This window comes from Cupressus sempervirens, chromosome 9 (genome assembly GCF_028749045.1).
Source record: "Cupressus sempervirens isolate cs-2001-9-10 chromosome 9, ASM2874904v1, whole genome shotgun sequence".
Taxonomy (NCBI): Eukaryota; Viridiplantae; Streptophyta; class Pinopsida; order Cupressales; family Cupressaceae; genus Cupressus; species Cupressus sempervirens.
This window is the reverse complement of record NC_143126.1, coordinates 704986738-705000710: the sequence shown is the minus strand read 5'-3', so window position 1 is coordinate 705000710 and position 13973 is coordinate 704986738. Positions and strand designations below refer to the sequence as shown.

Below are 13973 nucleotides of genomic sequence, written 5' to 3'. Positions count from 1 at the left end.
ATTCTTCTTCACAACCTTATATGCCAAATCCACTGCCTCGCACAACACACTATTCAAGTGACTAGAGCTATAAATCTTATGAGTAATGATGTGAATACCAAACCTTAATTCAACGTCAGAAATAGTGCTAATCTTCAAAACTCTACCATCCCACTCGACTAGGGTTTTCTTTTGAAGTTCATACCCACCTAGGGTTTTGGTAGTTTTGGCTTTGCTCAGCATGGGGAGACCCATAATCTTATGAATCATTTTCTTTGTGATCAATACAAGTTGTTCTAACCACAACTGTCTATTATGCACACAACTGAGAATATACCTAATCCACTTAATTTGAAAGCTCCTTGGCATTTGCGGAATATGGGTTAATCCTTTGGTTTCTAAATGCTTATGCTCAGGTTTCAACAAACCATCAACACACATTTCTCCTAGGGCATTATCCATCTCTAAGTTTCCAATCTCTTGAATAGAACACTTAAAATGAGTGTGAATATCGTTAATTAGGAGTACCTTGGGAGGAATTTGAGATTAAGCTCCATTAGGGTCCAGTGACTCTGCAACTGTTGATACTAGCTTGAAGTTTGACACTTTCCAGTCCACACCTTTTACCAACATCTTAGACCCTCTTTTTTCCTTACTGTTGCTGGTGCTTCTGGATGCCATCGCTACCCGGTAAATAAGAGAAATTTTTTGAACAAATTCTTCACTACAAATTCGCTCGAAATTACCTGGATGCACCTGGAATTGCTCTGCTTTATGAATTCTAAAATTGCAGTGAAAAATGAAGTCAAATTCTACCCTTTTGATGAAAAATTCTCCATTAATGCTTGGTACCATAATGACATAGTGCATGATAGACTATCATCCCCTCACTTGCTCGGTAGAAACTTATGACTTAGCGATTGAGAAAAAATCTTATTACTCCCAACTTAGCTTGGTTGAGTCCATGACCAACCTAGCTTGGTGAATGCTAAATTCATGTGATCCCTCTGTATATGCAATATTGATTTCGATCTTTCTTTCATTTCGTTGGAACTACTCGAGATTTGTCTTGAAGATGTAATTCTAGTTCCTCCTTTAGGAATCTAATTGGAAATGGTGGAGTCACCCACATGACCATCATTTGAACTGTTCTACTTGGTAGATTTGGGAATCTACTACTGTCTCATCTGCTTCCTGATATTATTAGCTTTAGCTTTCTTTTCATCTTCAACCTTTCCTACGTTCATGCAGTTCTTGGCTATATGACCAAGTTCAGTGCATGTATAACATCTTACTATTGTATCCTTCTTTTTGAAATGATGCCTTGCACAGTTTATGCCAATGTATCCATATTCTCCACAATAGTGACATCTACACCAAGTATTGTAGTCCCAACCAAATATTGTCTTTACAAGTTGTTCAACTAGATTGAATATTTTAGATCTGCATTCAATTGCCTTGTGACCTTGCTTCTTACATTTGTGACATTTACCTTCAAATTTTGGTTTCTCCTTGCATTCATTAGCTTTATGACCATGTTGACTACAATTGTAGCATTTTCCATTGAATTTTGTCTTTCCATTGCTCCAACATTTGTTTAGTGTATGACCTAACTTACCACAATGATTGCAAGTAGGTCTTTGATTCCTTTGGGCACCCTACTTGGAAGATTCACCTTCTTCTTTATATCCAAGTCCTGCTTTACCTTTTTACCTTTGAAGATTCTGCTTAAGATTTCATTATCCTTTCATTGAGTTGCTTTTCAGAAATTAGATCATCTTTCAATCTTTCATTGGTCTGTCTTTCTGTGATTAAATCATTCCTTAAACTTTCATTTTCAGATCTCAAATTCATGATTTCCTCATTTGCATTGGAGAGTTGATTGATAAGACTTTCTTGCTGAAGGGATTGATTTTGATTTGCATTGTTCCTTGATTCCAAGTCTTCACTTGTCTTATTCCTTTGTTCCAAGATTTCCCACATTCTTATTGACTGAATTTCCTATTCTCTTTTCAATTTTCTTACCTCTTCTTGAAAAGAACTATTCTTTTCTAGGAGTTCTATGATTGCCTCATTTGGTTCATTTGAACTGCTTGAAGGGAAAAAATATTCAATCTTTTCTTCAACATAATGGTGGTCATTCATTTGTCTTGCAAGTTCCTTCCTTCTTTTTAGGGATTGAGAAAGATGCTCTTTTGCTTCCTTGAGTTGGACTATAGCCATTTCCAGATCTAGCTTCTCATTATCAATAGCTTTATCAAGTTTGAATATCTCCATTGTCCTTGATCTTTGCTCAAGCAGTCAAACTTTATCCTAAGAATCGCAAAGTTCTAATACCAATTGTTACAAATAATCAAGACTAGCTAGGTTATTGAGAGGGCAAGGGTGAATCAATAACCTCAAAAATTTTAAATTAGTTCAGTACTTAATCCATTCATCATTCATTCATCTAATCTACTACATGCATGAGAAAAGATAAACATTCATAACACATGAACATAGAATTTTGGTGATCCAGAAACCTTCCAAATAGAAAGTAAAACTGGGGTGAGGATGATGCCCACAAAACTTCACTATTGCAGTATAAAGTTGGCCTGTTAGGGCTTATATTGACCACTTCTGATGATCTACCCTGTTAAGAGCAATTTGGACTGCTAGATCCACCTTGTTAGAGGTTTTACAAACATACAATGAAGTATGCACTATGTTAAGAGATTTAAACAAAGACTGTTAAGTCTACCCTATTAAAGGATTTGAAAATTGATTCACCTATCAAGTTGAAACAGTAGATCTAACTTACAGCTTGATTGCTGATTAGATCCTTGAAGTACATATCACTTGTTGTGATTGATATAACTTTACTGCGCCTTGTAGACCTTGCTGAATACTCTGCTCTACTATTGATTCACATTCACTCTTCTCAAAATATTACATATTCATTCTTTGATAGTCACATCCATACATTGCAAATGATACAATACATTACATATATATATATATATATATATATATATATATATATATATATATATATATATATATATATATATATATATATATATATATATATATATATATATATATATATATATATATATAATTCCAATATTTACAATTACAAGGTCGGCTAAAACACAAGTAAACAAAATATTACTGAGTCGGCCAAGTAGTAGAAACTCGAGTTCTGTAAGTTGACCTGGTGAACTTCTGATACTCGACGTCCACTGCATTACTCAACATCATCATGCACTCGGTAGAAGTAGAAGCTTGGTTCATACTAATCACACAATGTAGCTTTGAACTTGGTAACCATTGGAGACTCGTAGATATAGTGTCACTCGGTAGATACTGAATCCTTCGTTTACCTTGCTTCACTTGGTAAACACTATACATCCATCACTCGGTAGACACTGGCTTCTCATCACACAAACTAATGACTCGGTAGACACTGTGAAGCTCAATGGCCACTATCTACTCAGTGAACATTGTTGGACTGCACACTCACTCGGTAGCTTCAGGAATGTTCGGTGTGAACTACTTAACTGCTGAACTTACTTGGCAACCACTGAATGCTCGGTGTAAACTGTAGACTAAGTGATGAGCTTGGTAATCATTCAGAATTGAATAAGTGTTGTCACTAATGACAAATACAACATAATGCCAACATACAATATGTGATGATTCCTATTGCCCATGAGTCATAATTGCCCTTAGTCAAATGTATTACAAAAGGATGTGTTCTATATTCTATAATTACATTAGGGATACACTTCTTGTAATACAATTTGAGATCAACAATTCATTAGCCCTAACAATACAATTTTAAAAAAGACAAATGAACTTTTGATATAAATAATTACAACTATCTAAATTAGACAATAGAAAACTCTAATTAGCAATGCATAAGATCATACAAGGATCCAAGAAAATGAAAGGGTCAAAATAGATCAAATTAGACCATACATTGAAAATGATATGCACATTCATAATGATTGCAAACTTATAGCAAGTGTGAAGTGTGGAAGTAGATGAGAACTCATTCACTTTAAAAAAATCAAGTGTCACACAATGTCTAAGTACTTGCCTTTTGTTTTAATTAATTTTAATTTTAATTTTATATCTAAATTTATAATTTGGTGACTATTATTATAAGTATTAAATATATAAATTGATTAATTATTATGATATTTTAAAAAATTATAGTAGATAGTTGAAATTTAAGTACAAAAATCTAATAATATCATAAAAGTATTTATGTGAGCCTTTAAACCACAACTCTAATTTTAATTAAATACGTTTTAATTGTATTTTTAACAATCTTAATTGTAGTTTAGTGTTGTATTTTTCTAATTATATATCACCATTAATACGTTATATGATATAGTATTATAATATATATCATATTATAGTATCATATTCCGTATAGTAAAAATTATTTAAATAAAAAAATAGATTATAATACTGTATTATATTATAATTTTTAATGTTATATCCCATCATTATTAATATGCATCATGAATAATAGTATTGGGTAAATTATTACAACAATTTCATAAACCCGAAAAGAATGTCTCAAAAATTATATTTTTATAGTGCTTCCATAAAAAGCATGTATAAGAAGCTAAATGATTTTAGTCAATGAGATTACTACAAATTAGATTTGTTCATTTCTAACCATAAAAAAGTTGCATCTTCACTATAAAGTATATTAATTTTATAAGAAAATATAAAAATAATTAATTTTCACTTGTGAAGTATGTGCTTAGCCTATCAACAAATACTATATCATGAGCAAAGAAGTCGACCGGTGAAAGTAGCGAAAGTGAAAGAAGCGAAACAAAATTTATACTTTTTGAGGACTAAGATTTGTATTTTTCAGCGAACCGGCGATTACGTAACATCAAAACATTTTTTTAATATTTCCTCACGACAAAGCGGTATTTGGTTGTGCTTGAACTCTATTACAAACACCGAAGTCTGGTATTTGCTCTGCGTTACCTCTCCTCTAAACACTGTTCAAGAAGGGGGCCGAGAAGAGCACGGTGCCTGCAAGAATTCACAAGTGAAGAAAGGAAGGGACGGAGAGAGCATCGCTGTGCTCATGGGTGCGACTTTTGCAAGGTTTAGCATAATTATGGCAGCTTCATTTCATTTCAATTATGCATTTTGTGGATTTGGCTTCATTAACAACTTCCTCTGAAATTTTGATCGGTAGACCCACTTGGATTGATCATGTACAGCATTCCCTCTGATTATTCTTCTGTTCTCGTTTATGTTAACTTTGTGCTTGTGGTCGGTGTTGAGTACAGGTTTGCAGAGACAGAATATATCAAAACATGTATGATTAGGGGATGGAAGCTAAGCTGTACTGCTTACAATAGTGACAATGGATATGTTTTGCAAGAAATTGGAAATAGCAAAATTTGCCTAGCCTTTTCTGGTTCTCTACATTCCAGTGCCTTACCGCCTCAGACAGACCACAAATTTGGTGCGTGCAACATCAATGAGCTTAACGATTGTTTTGAGTCCCTGGTGCTAGCGCTTATCAGCAAAGAGGCTCTCACCAAATTTTCATATGTTTGGAACGACAATCTCAAAGCACAGGTTTGTATCTTGATCCTGAAAGAGCTAAAATTTAAAGTGCTGATTTTATTGATTTAGATTTTCTGGATACATAGAGAATTGATATTAAATTATTTCACATTGATATATGAACAACTTTATATAACTTTATTTTTCCTTTAAAAACTACTTATTATAGATCTAACTTATTTGATTATTTAAACTAAACTTAGAAACTAACCTAATTAATCTAATAAATCTAACATGATCCATCAAATTCGACTATGAATAGGAATGAATTGTATAAACCGTGTTTTGAATATGTAACTATAAAATCTACATTCATGTTCATGTCCGAGTAAAGTTGCAGTTGTTAGCAATCTACCTAGCTTTAGAAATTACAAGTTGCTCAACATGGATTGTATTGAAGTGCAAGGTTCTGAAATTTGAGAAGGTTAAGCAACATTGAGGAAAAGGAGTATTTGTGCAGTTTGTATTTAAGAGTGTCCAGACATAGGATTGCACCTTATGAAGGGGCATTCAAAAAGTGAACTATCCTGTCCTTATGCAGGGGAACAGCTAAAGAAAGTTATTCCTCTACCCTCTTTCTTCTGAGCTTTTACATCTGGGATACTATAGATTGTTTTTGTTTTCACATAAACACCTCGTAGGTTTTAGTCCTGACATCTGGGTTCAGGTTTATCTCTTGTCTTAAGCCAGGCCTGTCTAGAGTGAATAGACTTGGACTGGACAAGATTATTCTTACTATGAATCAGTGTAATTTCATTTCTATATTGATAAGTAGCAGATATTTTCTACAGTAAGTCAAATTGTGATATTGTTATCATGATTTAACTGTGTAGTTCTTAAGTCAAACTCATTGACCCATGTTTCATGAGAGGGAACTCTGTAGTAAGTGTGTTAGAGCTGGAAGACTACTGGGATGAGTGCTCTCTCAGGAAGTCCGGAGCATCACCTAGATCCAATAAATGTTAAGTGTTCCATTAATTCTCATGAGAGATAGATTCGTGTGAACCACTACTCATAAAACATGGGTCAATGAGTTTGACTTAAGAACTACACAGTTAAATCCTGATAACAATATCACAATCATTCCTACATGTTTGAAGTAAATCTACTCACCTGTGTGCCCATGTAGCCTGATCCACTGAGGAGAAATTGAAAGATTGCCACAATATATATCGGCAGGAGTCTTGACAACCTCCAAACGAAAATGAAACAGATAATTGTTGTAAAGAAATCTAAAGGAATCCAAATTCTCAGTTTTGCCTAAGCAACCTGTTATATCAAGATGGTTTTGGGTAGTTCTATCGAGTGCCAAAGTTGTAGATGATACCCAGACGCAGCCAATGTAAAGAAATTACGATTCTGTAACCGTCTATATCTTTCTATTGAGTACAAAGTGATATTGGATTTATTCTTCTTATCATCATTGCGGCTCAAGTAATCCCATAATTCTTGTTTCCACTCACAAATTTCTAAATTTAGGTAGACTTTTTGTAAATTTATAAAAACAAATTTACAAATTTATAATCTTCAATTGACATAGTTTGAACATCTGTTTTCAACATTTACAACAATGTAGAATTTACCTCGATCATTCTTTAATATGTAGTTTGAAGGGTATCTCATGCTTTGCTTTGATATCATTGCATCTACTGCAAGCTTTGAGAAGATGCTCATATGCTCATAGACATTCCTTCAGAGATGTAGAGGAGAGCTTTGAAAATGTTTTGCGTGTTATCCTTGAGCAAATTCTTTTCGACATAAGATAAGACATTGGTAGATCTGAAACTTCCACAAATTTTCATATATCTTTAGAAGCTGAAGAAAACTTCATTGTCCTTGAACAATATCCATATTTTTTTCTGGCGTATAAACTGAAGAATCTGAGGATTTATATGACTTGTGCCAAAAGAAGATGTCATCGTTGGTTCTGATACCAAATGAACAAAGAGTTAGAGAAACAGAACTTCAACTTCGATTATAAGAGCTTCAACGTTGTTCTGCAGACGAAACAAAAACATCACTGCTGTGCAATGTGTGCATAAAAGCTTCTTACATTGGAACTTCAGCTCTGTTTAAAGAACTCAAAACAGAGCAAGTGTATGACCTTTTACAAACTTCTTATCACTTGATACAAGCAGAGAAGTTACCATCATCATTTTGATAAAAAGACTACCATAAATAAAGAATTGGTCCCATTCATTTGAGGAGGAAGCCCATGCTAAAAGACATTAACTATTATAGCAATGTAAGGAAAAACAGAGCAAAACAGGGGAGTAGATCAGAGATATTAATTGTGAACTATGCTGAGAAATAAGGAGAGGCTGATGAATCGATAACCGTAGTGATTGTTTTGAGTCGATAAGGCTCTAAACAAATTTTCAGATATTTGGAACGACAATCTCAAAGCACAGATTGGTAGCATCGTTAATACATTATATCTAGACTTGATCCATCAAATTTGACCATGATGGGGAAGAAATTTTATAAAACTCGTTTTGTATCTGTAAATATAACATCTAAAATCGTGTCCAAGTAATATTGCAGTTGTTAACAATAATCTACACAGCTTTAGCAACTACTCAATATGGATGGTATTACATTCGGGGGTGTGAAGCTCAACAGTTCCTTGTCTGTTAAACTCTAATTAGATATTCAAGAGTTTCTTCAAACTTGTATATATATATTTGATCTGCTATAGCTTGTAAGCATATTGTATTCAGACTTTAAAAAAAGATTCTCCTGCTCAGCGTAGATTTAGGCAAAGTTTTGTGGAACTATGATTAATATTATGTCATTGTGTTTTTAGTTTCTACTGCTTATTTCTAGCTCTTTTAATTTTACAATTACAAGTAGAAGGTTCTGAAATCTGGGTACGTTGCTCTATTAATTTGTATTCCGTGGCCAAGATTAAGGATTATAACTCTCTGTAATTACTAGGAAGGGGCATTACGAAGAGGACCATTCCAGTTCTTATTTATGGAAGCATTTAAAGGAGGTTATACGTCGTCTGCTAAAATCTCTATTCTTCTGTTGACGTAGAAGCCTCACATGTCTCAGGCCTGTTAAGTGGTTTTGATGTTGTCCCTTGCCTCGGGCCAGACCTATGTAAGAGTGAATATACTTGACTGGCCTAGATTATGCTTACTATGAGTATGGATCAGTTCATCTTACGTGTTTGGAGTAAATCTACTCAGCTTCATTCACGTGCTGTAAATTATTAAATAAGGAGATTAAATTAATCAACAAAGAAGACAAAATATAATGATACAATTATTTATGGTCAGTCGGTAAAACTTTGTCTACATCCACACTCAAAGCAGGGAACAATTATATTAATGAAATATCTGATACGATACAAAACATGACTGCACAAGTCATTTATAGAAAACTCATTGAATATGAAGAGACAAGAGGGAGAGGGACAATCACGACCGTTGGGCTTCATATCCCAACATGTGCCCAACTAGTCTGATGACTTATCCATTTAGGAGGAAAGAAAACTTACCATGCTATGAGCAAAATTCTTAACAACCTCCAAACAAAAAAAGCAGATAGCTTTATTTCATTACAATGAAGTCTCGGACTCTCAAGGAATCGAAATCGATAGTCTTTGCCTAAGCAACGTGATAGGTCCGGTGGTTTTTTGTTTTAGAAAATTACTGGAAACTTATCCAATTTTAAAAAGATATGGATGAGATTCAATTTTTAGGTTGTGTAGATCAAAATATGTGATTGCACTTGTTTTAGTAGAAAAGATCATAAGAGATAAAATTTTATAATATACTTTACTAATTTAATCTATATTAGATGATCATAAAATAGTACATAAATAAACATTATTTCATAATAGGATAATAGTAATACAAAATCATATATTTACTATTTGAGAAAAATATATTTTTCCAATAATTCTTTCAGCTAAATTTCTGCACCTAAAAAGTTTCTAGATTTTATTAATTATTTCAGTAAATTACATCAATACAACTTCTTTTTAGTCCCCAACACTGAGTATATCCAAAATTTTATTTAACTTTGCATTTTTGAAGTTATGTCTAATTTGACAAGAGAAAAACATAATTACATTCAACAACTTTCACCCCAAATTTTTTTCTTATCTTCTCTGTCTTAGATCTATAAATTCAAGATTCCCCTTTTGGGCAGTCCTTAACTCTCCCTCAAGAGGAGGATGTGAAGTACTTTGTGGTCAAGCAGTCATTTTTCCCGTGATTGTCACGTCATGGCTGAATTTATCTTCAGACAACATTACTTTTGTTTTATTATTTATATTGCTAGATTCCATGGTTTTTAACTTGAAATTGATGAAGCTCCCGTTTTGTTCCTGCAGGTTGAAGAGGCACTGGGAACGAAAAAAACTGTTCTGTTTACAGGGCATTCCTTTGGAGGTGGGGTTGCTACTTTGGCCACACTCGCAAGTTTGGAGAAATGGGGCAAGGAAGCCCCTGTTTATGCCATCACATTTGGTTTTCCCCTAATTGGAGATGAAATTTTTGCCAGAGAAGTTCGTAAGCAGGGGTGGGACAATAAGTTCTTCAATGTTGTTTCAAGCAGTGATGTTTTTGCCAGAAATCTGTTAGCTTCCTGCGAATCTGTGCGTAGCCATTTGGAATTCTTGCTGTCCTACTGGCAGAAGTCAATGGAGGAGATGAATGGAGACAATTCAGACACTTTTATGGAACCTGCAGGAGGGGGCTTTCCCGAGTATCTAAGCACTGTCATGCAGCATGCCTGGGAAGTGACTGTGCTCATCAATTCAACTAATATGGAGGGTGCAAAGAGACTGGAAAGATTTCTAGCGGAGCTTGCGGTCGACTTAAGCCCTTACAGACCATTTGGACATTATTTGTTCTGCTCAAGCAAGGGAGCTCTTTTTGTGGAGAACAACGAGGCTCAGGTTGCGTTGCCCATCCTATACAATTCCTTGGCTAGTGCTCGAGACGAGGCTTCTATCTCAGATCACATTAACTATGGGGGAGTCATCCATGAGAAAACAAACATAATCAATTTGGAAATGCGTCCGATTCTTCCACCATCACGAGGTGCACCATTTTCTGCCAGGGAATTACTACTCGATATTCTTGGATTTCGGTATGCCAACACAAATTCTGTCAATTTGGAAGGGCGATCAGCTGCCACTGGAGTCCAACTGGCTGCTCCTGGACTTCGGATTCAGGTTAGCATCTCAATATCGTTCATTTTCTAATTTGATTATCCAAACCAAAAATTATATTCAGTGAGAAATTATTTTTGAGCAATGATCGTATATTTGTTAAGAATTTTATCTTAAATAAAAATAAACACCAAGTCTAGGGGACATGAAGATAGGGGTTCATAATAAATGAGATTCTACAAAACAGAAAGAATTAAAGAATTAAACTATTAGATCAACAGAATTACATCAACAACTAACATGAACCAAAACAAATAGCCACACATTAACACAAACCCCAACACAACAACCACTTCACACCAAAGGACTGCTAAAAGGACTATCCAGAATGAATGAAAATGTACATCAAAGCTTAATCACATTAGGACAGCTAAATTGACACTGAAGTTAAACATAGAACAAAACTATCTAAACCATACATGGACAAACTCTCAATACCAGATGTTTGAATATTCACTTGTTGAATTCGATAGAAACTTAAAATGTAAAGGTTATTTTACTCAATTGAATATAAATATAGGCTTCTTAACAATTAATTTTGAAAAAAATTCTTTGGAAAAGTATTGGTAATTGATAATTGCTAACATTGAGGGAGTCTTAAAAATGGCAACATATGTATCAATAGCCAATTACACATGTACTAATAATTGATCATTTTTTAACATTACACATGCACTAATAATTGATCATTTTTTAACTTCTATTGTATGCATTTCGGGTATACAAGTACTAGAAACTTCCCTAACTTCAAACTAATATAACTTTCAGAAATTAACTCCTATAGCTCTCAAATTTAGACACCAATTTAATTAATTGTTCAATATAATTATTTAATTTAAAATTTTACTAGAAAATATCAAATTTGTATTTTAGATTTATATGAAATTTAAAAATAGATGTATAAGTGAATAAATAATAAGAATACATATGTGTAGGTAACCTAGATTAACTTTTTACCAATATCTTAATGTATTAATGTATCAAATTTAAATAACAACTAATATAGATATTGTTAATTTTACTATTATATTTTCTTAAATGCATATGAATTCTAAAATTATCCTTATTCCAAAGTATACAGTACTTATATAAATAAATATGTAACAAAAAAATTTCAAACACTAAAAAGATATCAACATTGAGTACTTACAAAATAATAGATTGTAAGTTGAAGATATAAGTTTGACAACTTTTGTAAGTATTTTCATAATGTAAGTCTACATAAATAGTTACAACTATTTCAATATTAAAATAGCAGTAAAAAGGTTAGAACAATGTTCAAACGGAACAAATGGTTGAGATTAAATCTATTATCTTCCATCTTTCACCTCAATTTTGAACTTTTGATTTTTAAATAACGAGTTATCCATTTCATAGAAGAACGTGAGTCTTAATTTCAAATAATAAATTGTCCATTTCATCTAAAACCTTAAAACAAATCTGTAAGCTCCGGTAAGAAGATTTATGTGAACTGAAAGGGAATTTCTATTGAAGTTGACTGACTTGATAAGGAATTCAACAAAATGCAGGAAAATACGTTCAGATTTGAAGATTCAATGACCAACAATCAAAATCTAAGTAAGCAAATTATTCGACGCTCTGAGAATGGTAAAAGATTGAGCCCTATACAAGAGAGAGAGGAATCTAAGAGGAAGCTGACAGGAAAAATGATTGAAGAAGATGGTGGAGCTCCTGCACACAATGCTAGGATGCAATCTCATTCTGGTGCTTCAACCTCTAATTCTTGTATGTTTTCTCAGTTACCATTTTGATCTTGTTTCTAAACTTGTGCTACTTGGGTAACATTTTCTTGGTTTCTATAGGATCATGTAAATAGTCTAAGATCTTAGTTTTTCTATTAATATAACAAAGATAATTATAATTTTATTTGTTAACCTCATGCAAGTACTAATAGTTTTTATCTAATTGTACAGGAATATATTGGACTTGTTGCAGGGAAGAAGGAGCATATTGATATCACGAAATCTTTTTTTGATCAATGGGATGCTTTTAGGAGCGGTGATATTTCATGTTCTGCTAAATGACTTAATTTTTCAATGGTTTCTGAGTTACTATTTACAAGCTATAATTGAAAAACTTATATCTCCAAACAATTTCAAGCGATGAGGTTTTTTATATCATAAATGAGATGCCTCAGAAGTGACAATGTTTTATGTTGGGCTAATGACTATATTTCTATTTATTTTTTCGAGGCTGTAATGCACAATTTATATCTCTGAACACGTTGATGCTTTGGAATTCTCTTTGATAAATGAGATGCTTTTAGTGACAATGTTTCACATTATGCGAATGATTATTTTTGTTTTTAATGGTTTCTGAGTTGCTATTTTGAGAGCATAATGCAAAAACATATATCTCTGAACCGTTGTGAGCAATGGAATTCTTATTTACAAATGTAATGTTCTTAAAAGTGACAATGATTGTATAGAAATCTATAAAACAGGGGGAAACGGAGCATTTAGTAAACACACCAAAAACCATTGTTTCAATTGGTTAAAGGGGAAGATTAAATATCGTACCCCAATTATGAGGACATTTTCACTGTCATACTTGTAAACTTTCTATTCTCCCACAATTACAAGTCAGCAACCAACAGTTATGTTAGATTGTGGTGACTGAGCAGGAAAGTGGAAAAAAAATTGGGCCCTATTTTATCGAGATTTTGAGCCGACATATAATTATTAATTATAACCCTAAAATGGCATAAAATACTTGTATAAAAGGGTTTAGGGTTAGGTATTTTTCATTATGATGTGATGCGAAATTGGTTCTTGCAGCGGTATTGAGCTGTAAGGGATTACAGATTGTAGTCAGATTGTAATCACTAGATTGTAATAAGATCGGACTTGCTATTTGGTGGACATAGCCTAGGGATTGGGTGAACCATGTTAAATCTTGGTGCCTTGTGTTCATTTCCATGTGGTTTATTATTTTCTGTTATTGGTTATATTTGTATGTAATTTTTTTAAATTTATGTCTGTGGTTTAATTCTAACAAGTGGTATCAGAGCCTAGTTGTTTTTTCAGTTATCCTCTGTAGGAAAGTTTCACGATTGAGTGGGAGTCTCATAGTTGAGTGAGAGCAATGGTAGATGAGGGTAAGCTGAGGGTTGATAGGTTTAATGGGCAGAACTTTCAGTTATGAAAGATGCAAATGGAAGACTATCTATATCAGAAGGATTTATGGAAGCTGT

The 13973-nt window shown here is 33.3% G+C and overlaps 1 protein-coding gene across 1 annotated transcript in view; it reads left to right on the top strand.

The window, feature by feature from the left end:
• Window positions 1-12804, top strand: part of LOC149540676 (uncharacterized) — a 60670-nt gene extending 47866 nt beyond the window's left edge. Inside the window, exons 3-7 of the mRNA XM_089802727.1 lie at window positions 4859-5100; window positions 5220-5583; window positions 9917-10762; window positions 12289-12505; window positions 12716-12804. Of these exons, the coding sequence (XP_089658853.1) occupies window positions 4859-5100; window positions 5220-5583; window positions 9917-10762; window positions 12289-12505; window positions 12716-12804 (1758 nt within the window). The remainder of the gene's footprint in view (window positions 1-4858; window positions 5101-5219; window positions 5584-9916; window positions 10763-12288; window positions 12506-12715) is intronic.
• Window positions 12805-13973: the final 1169 nt, after the last annotated feature.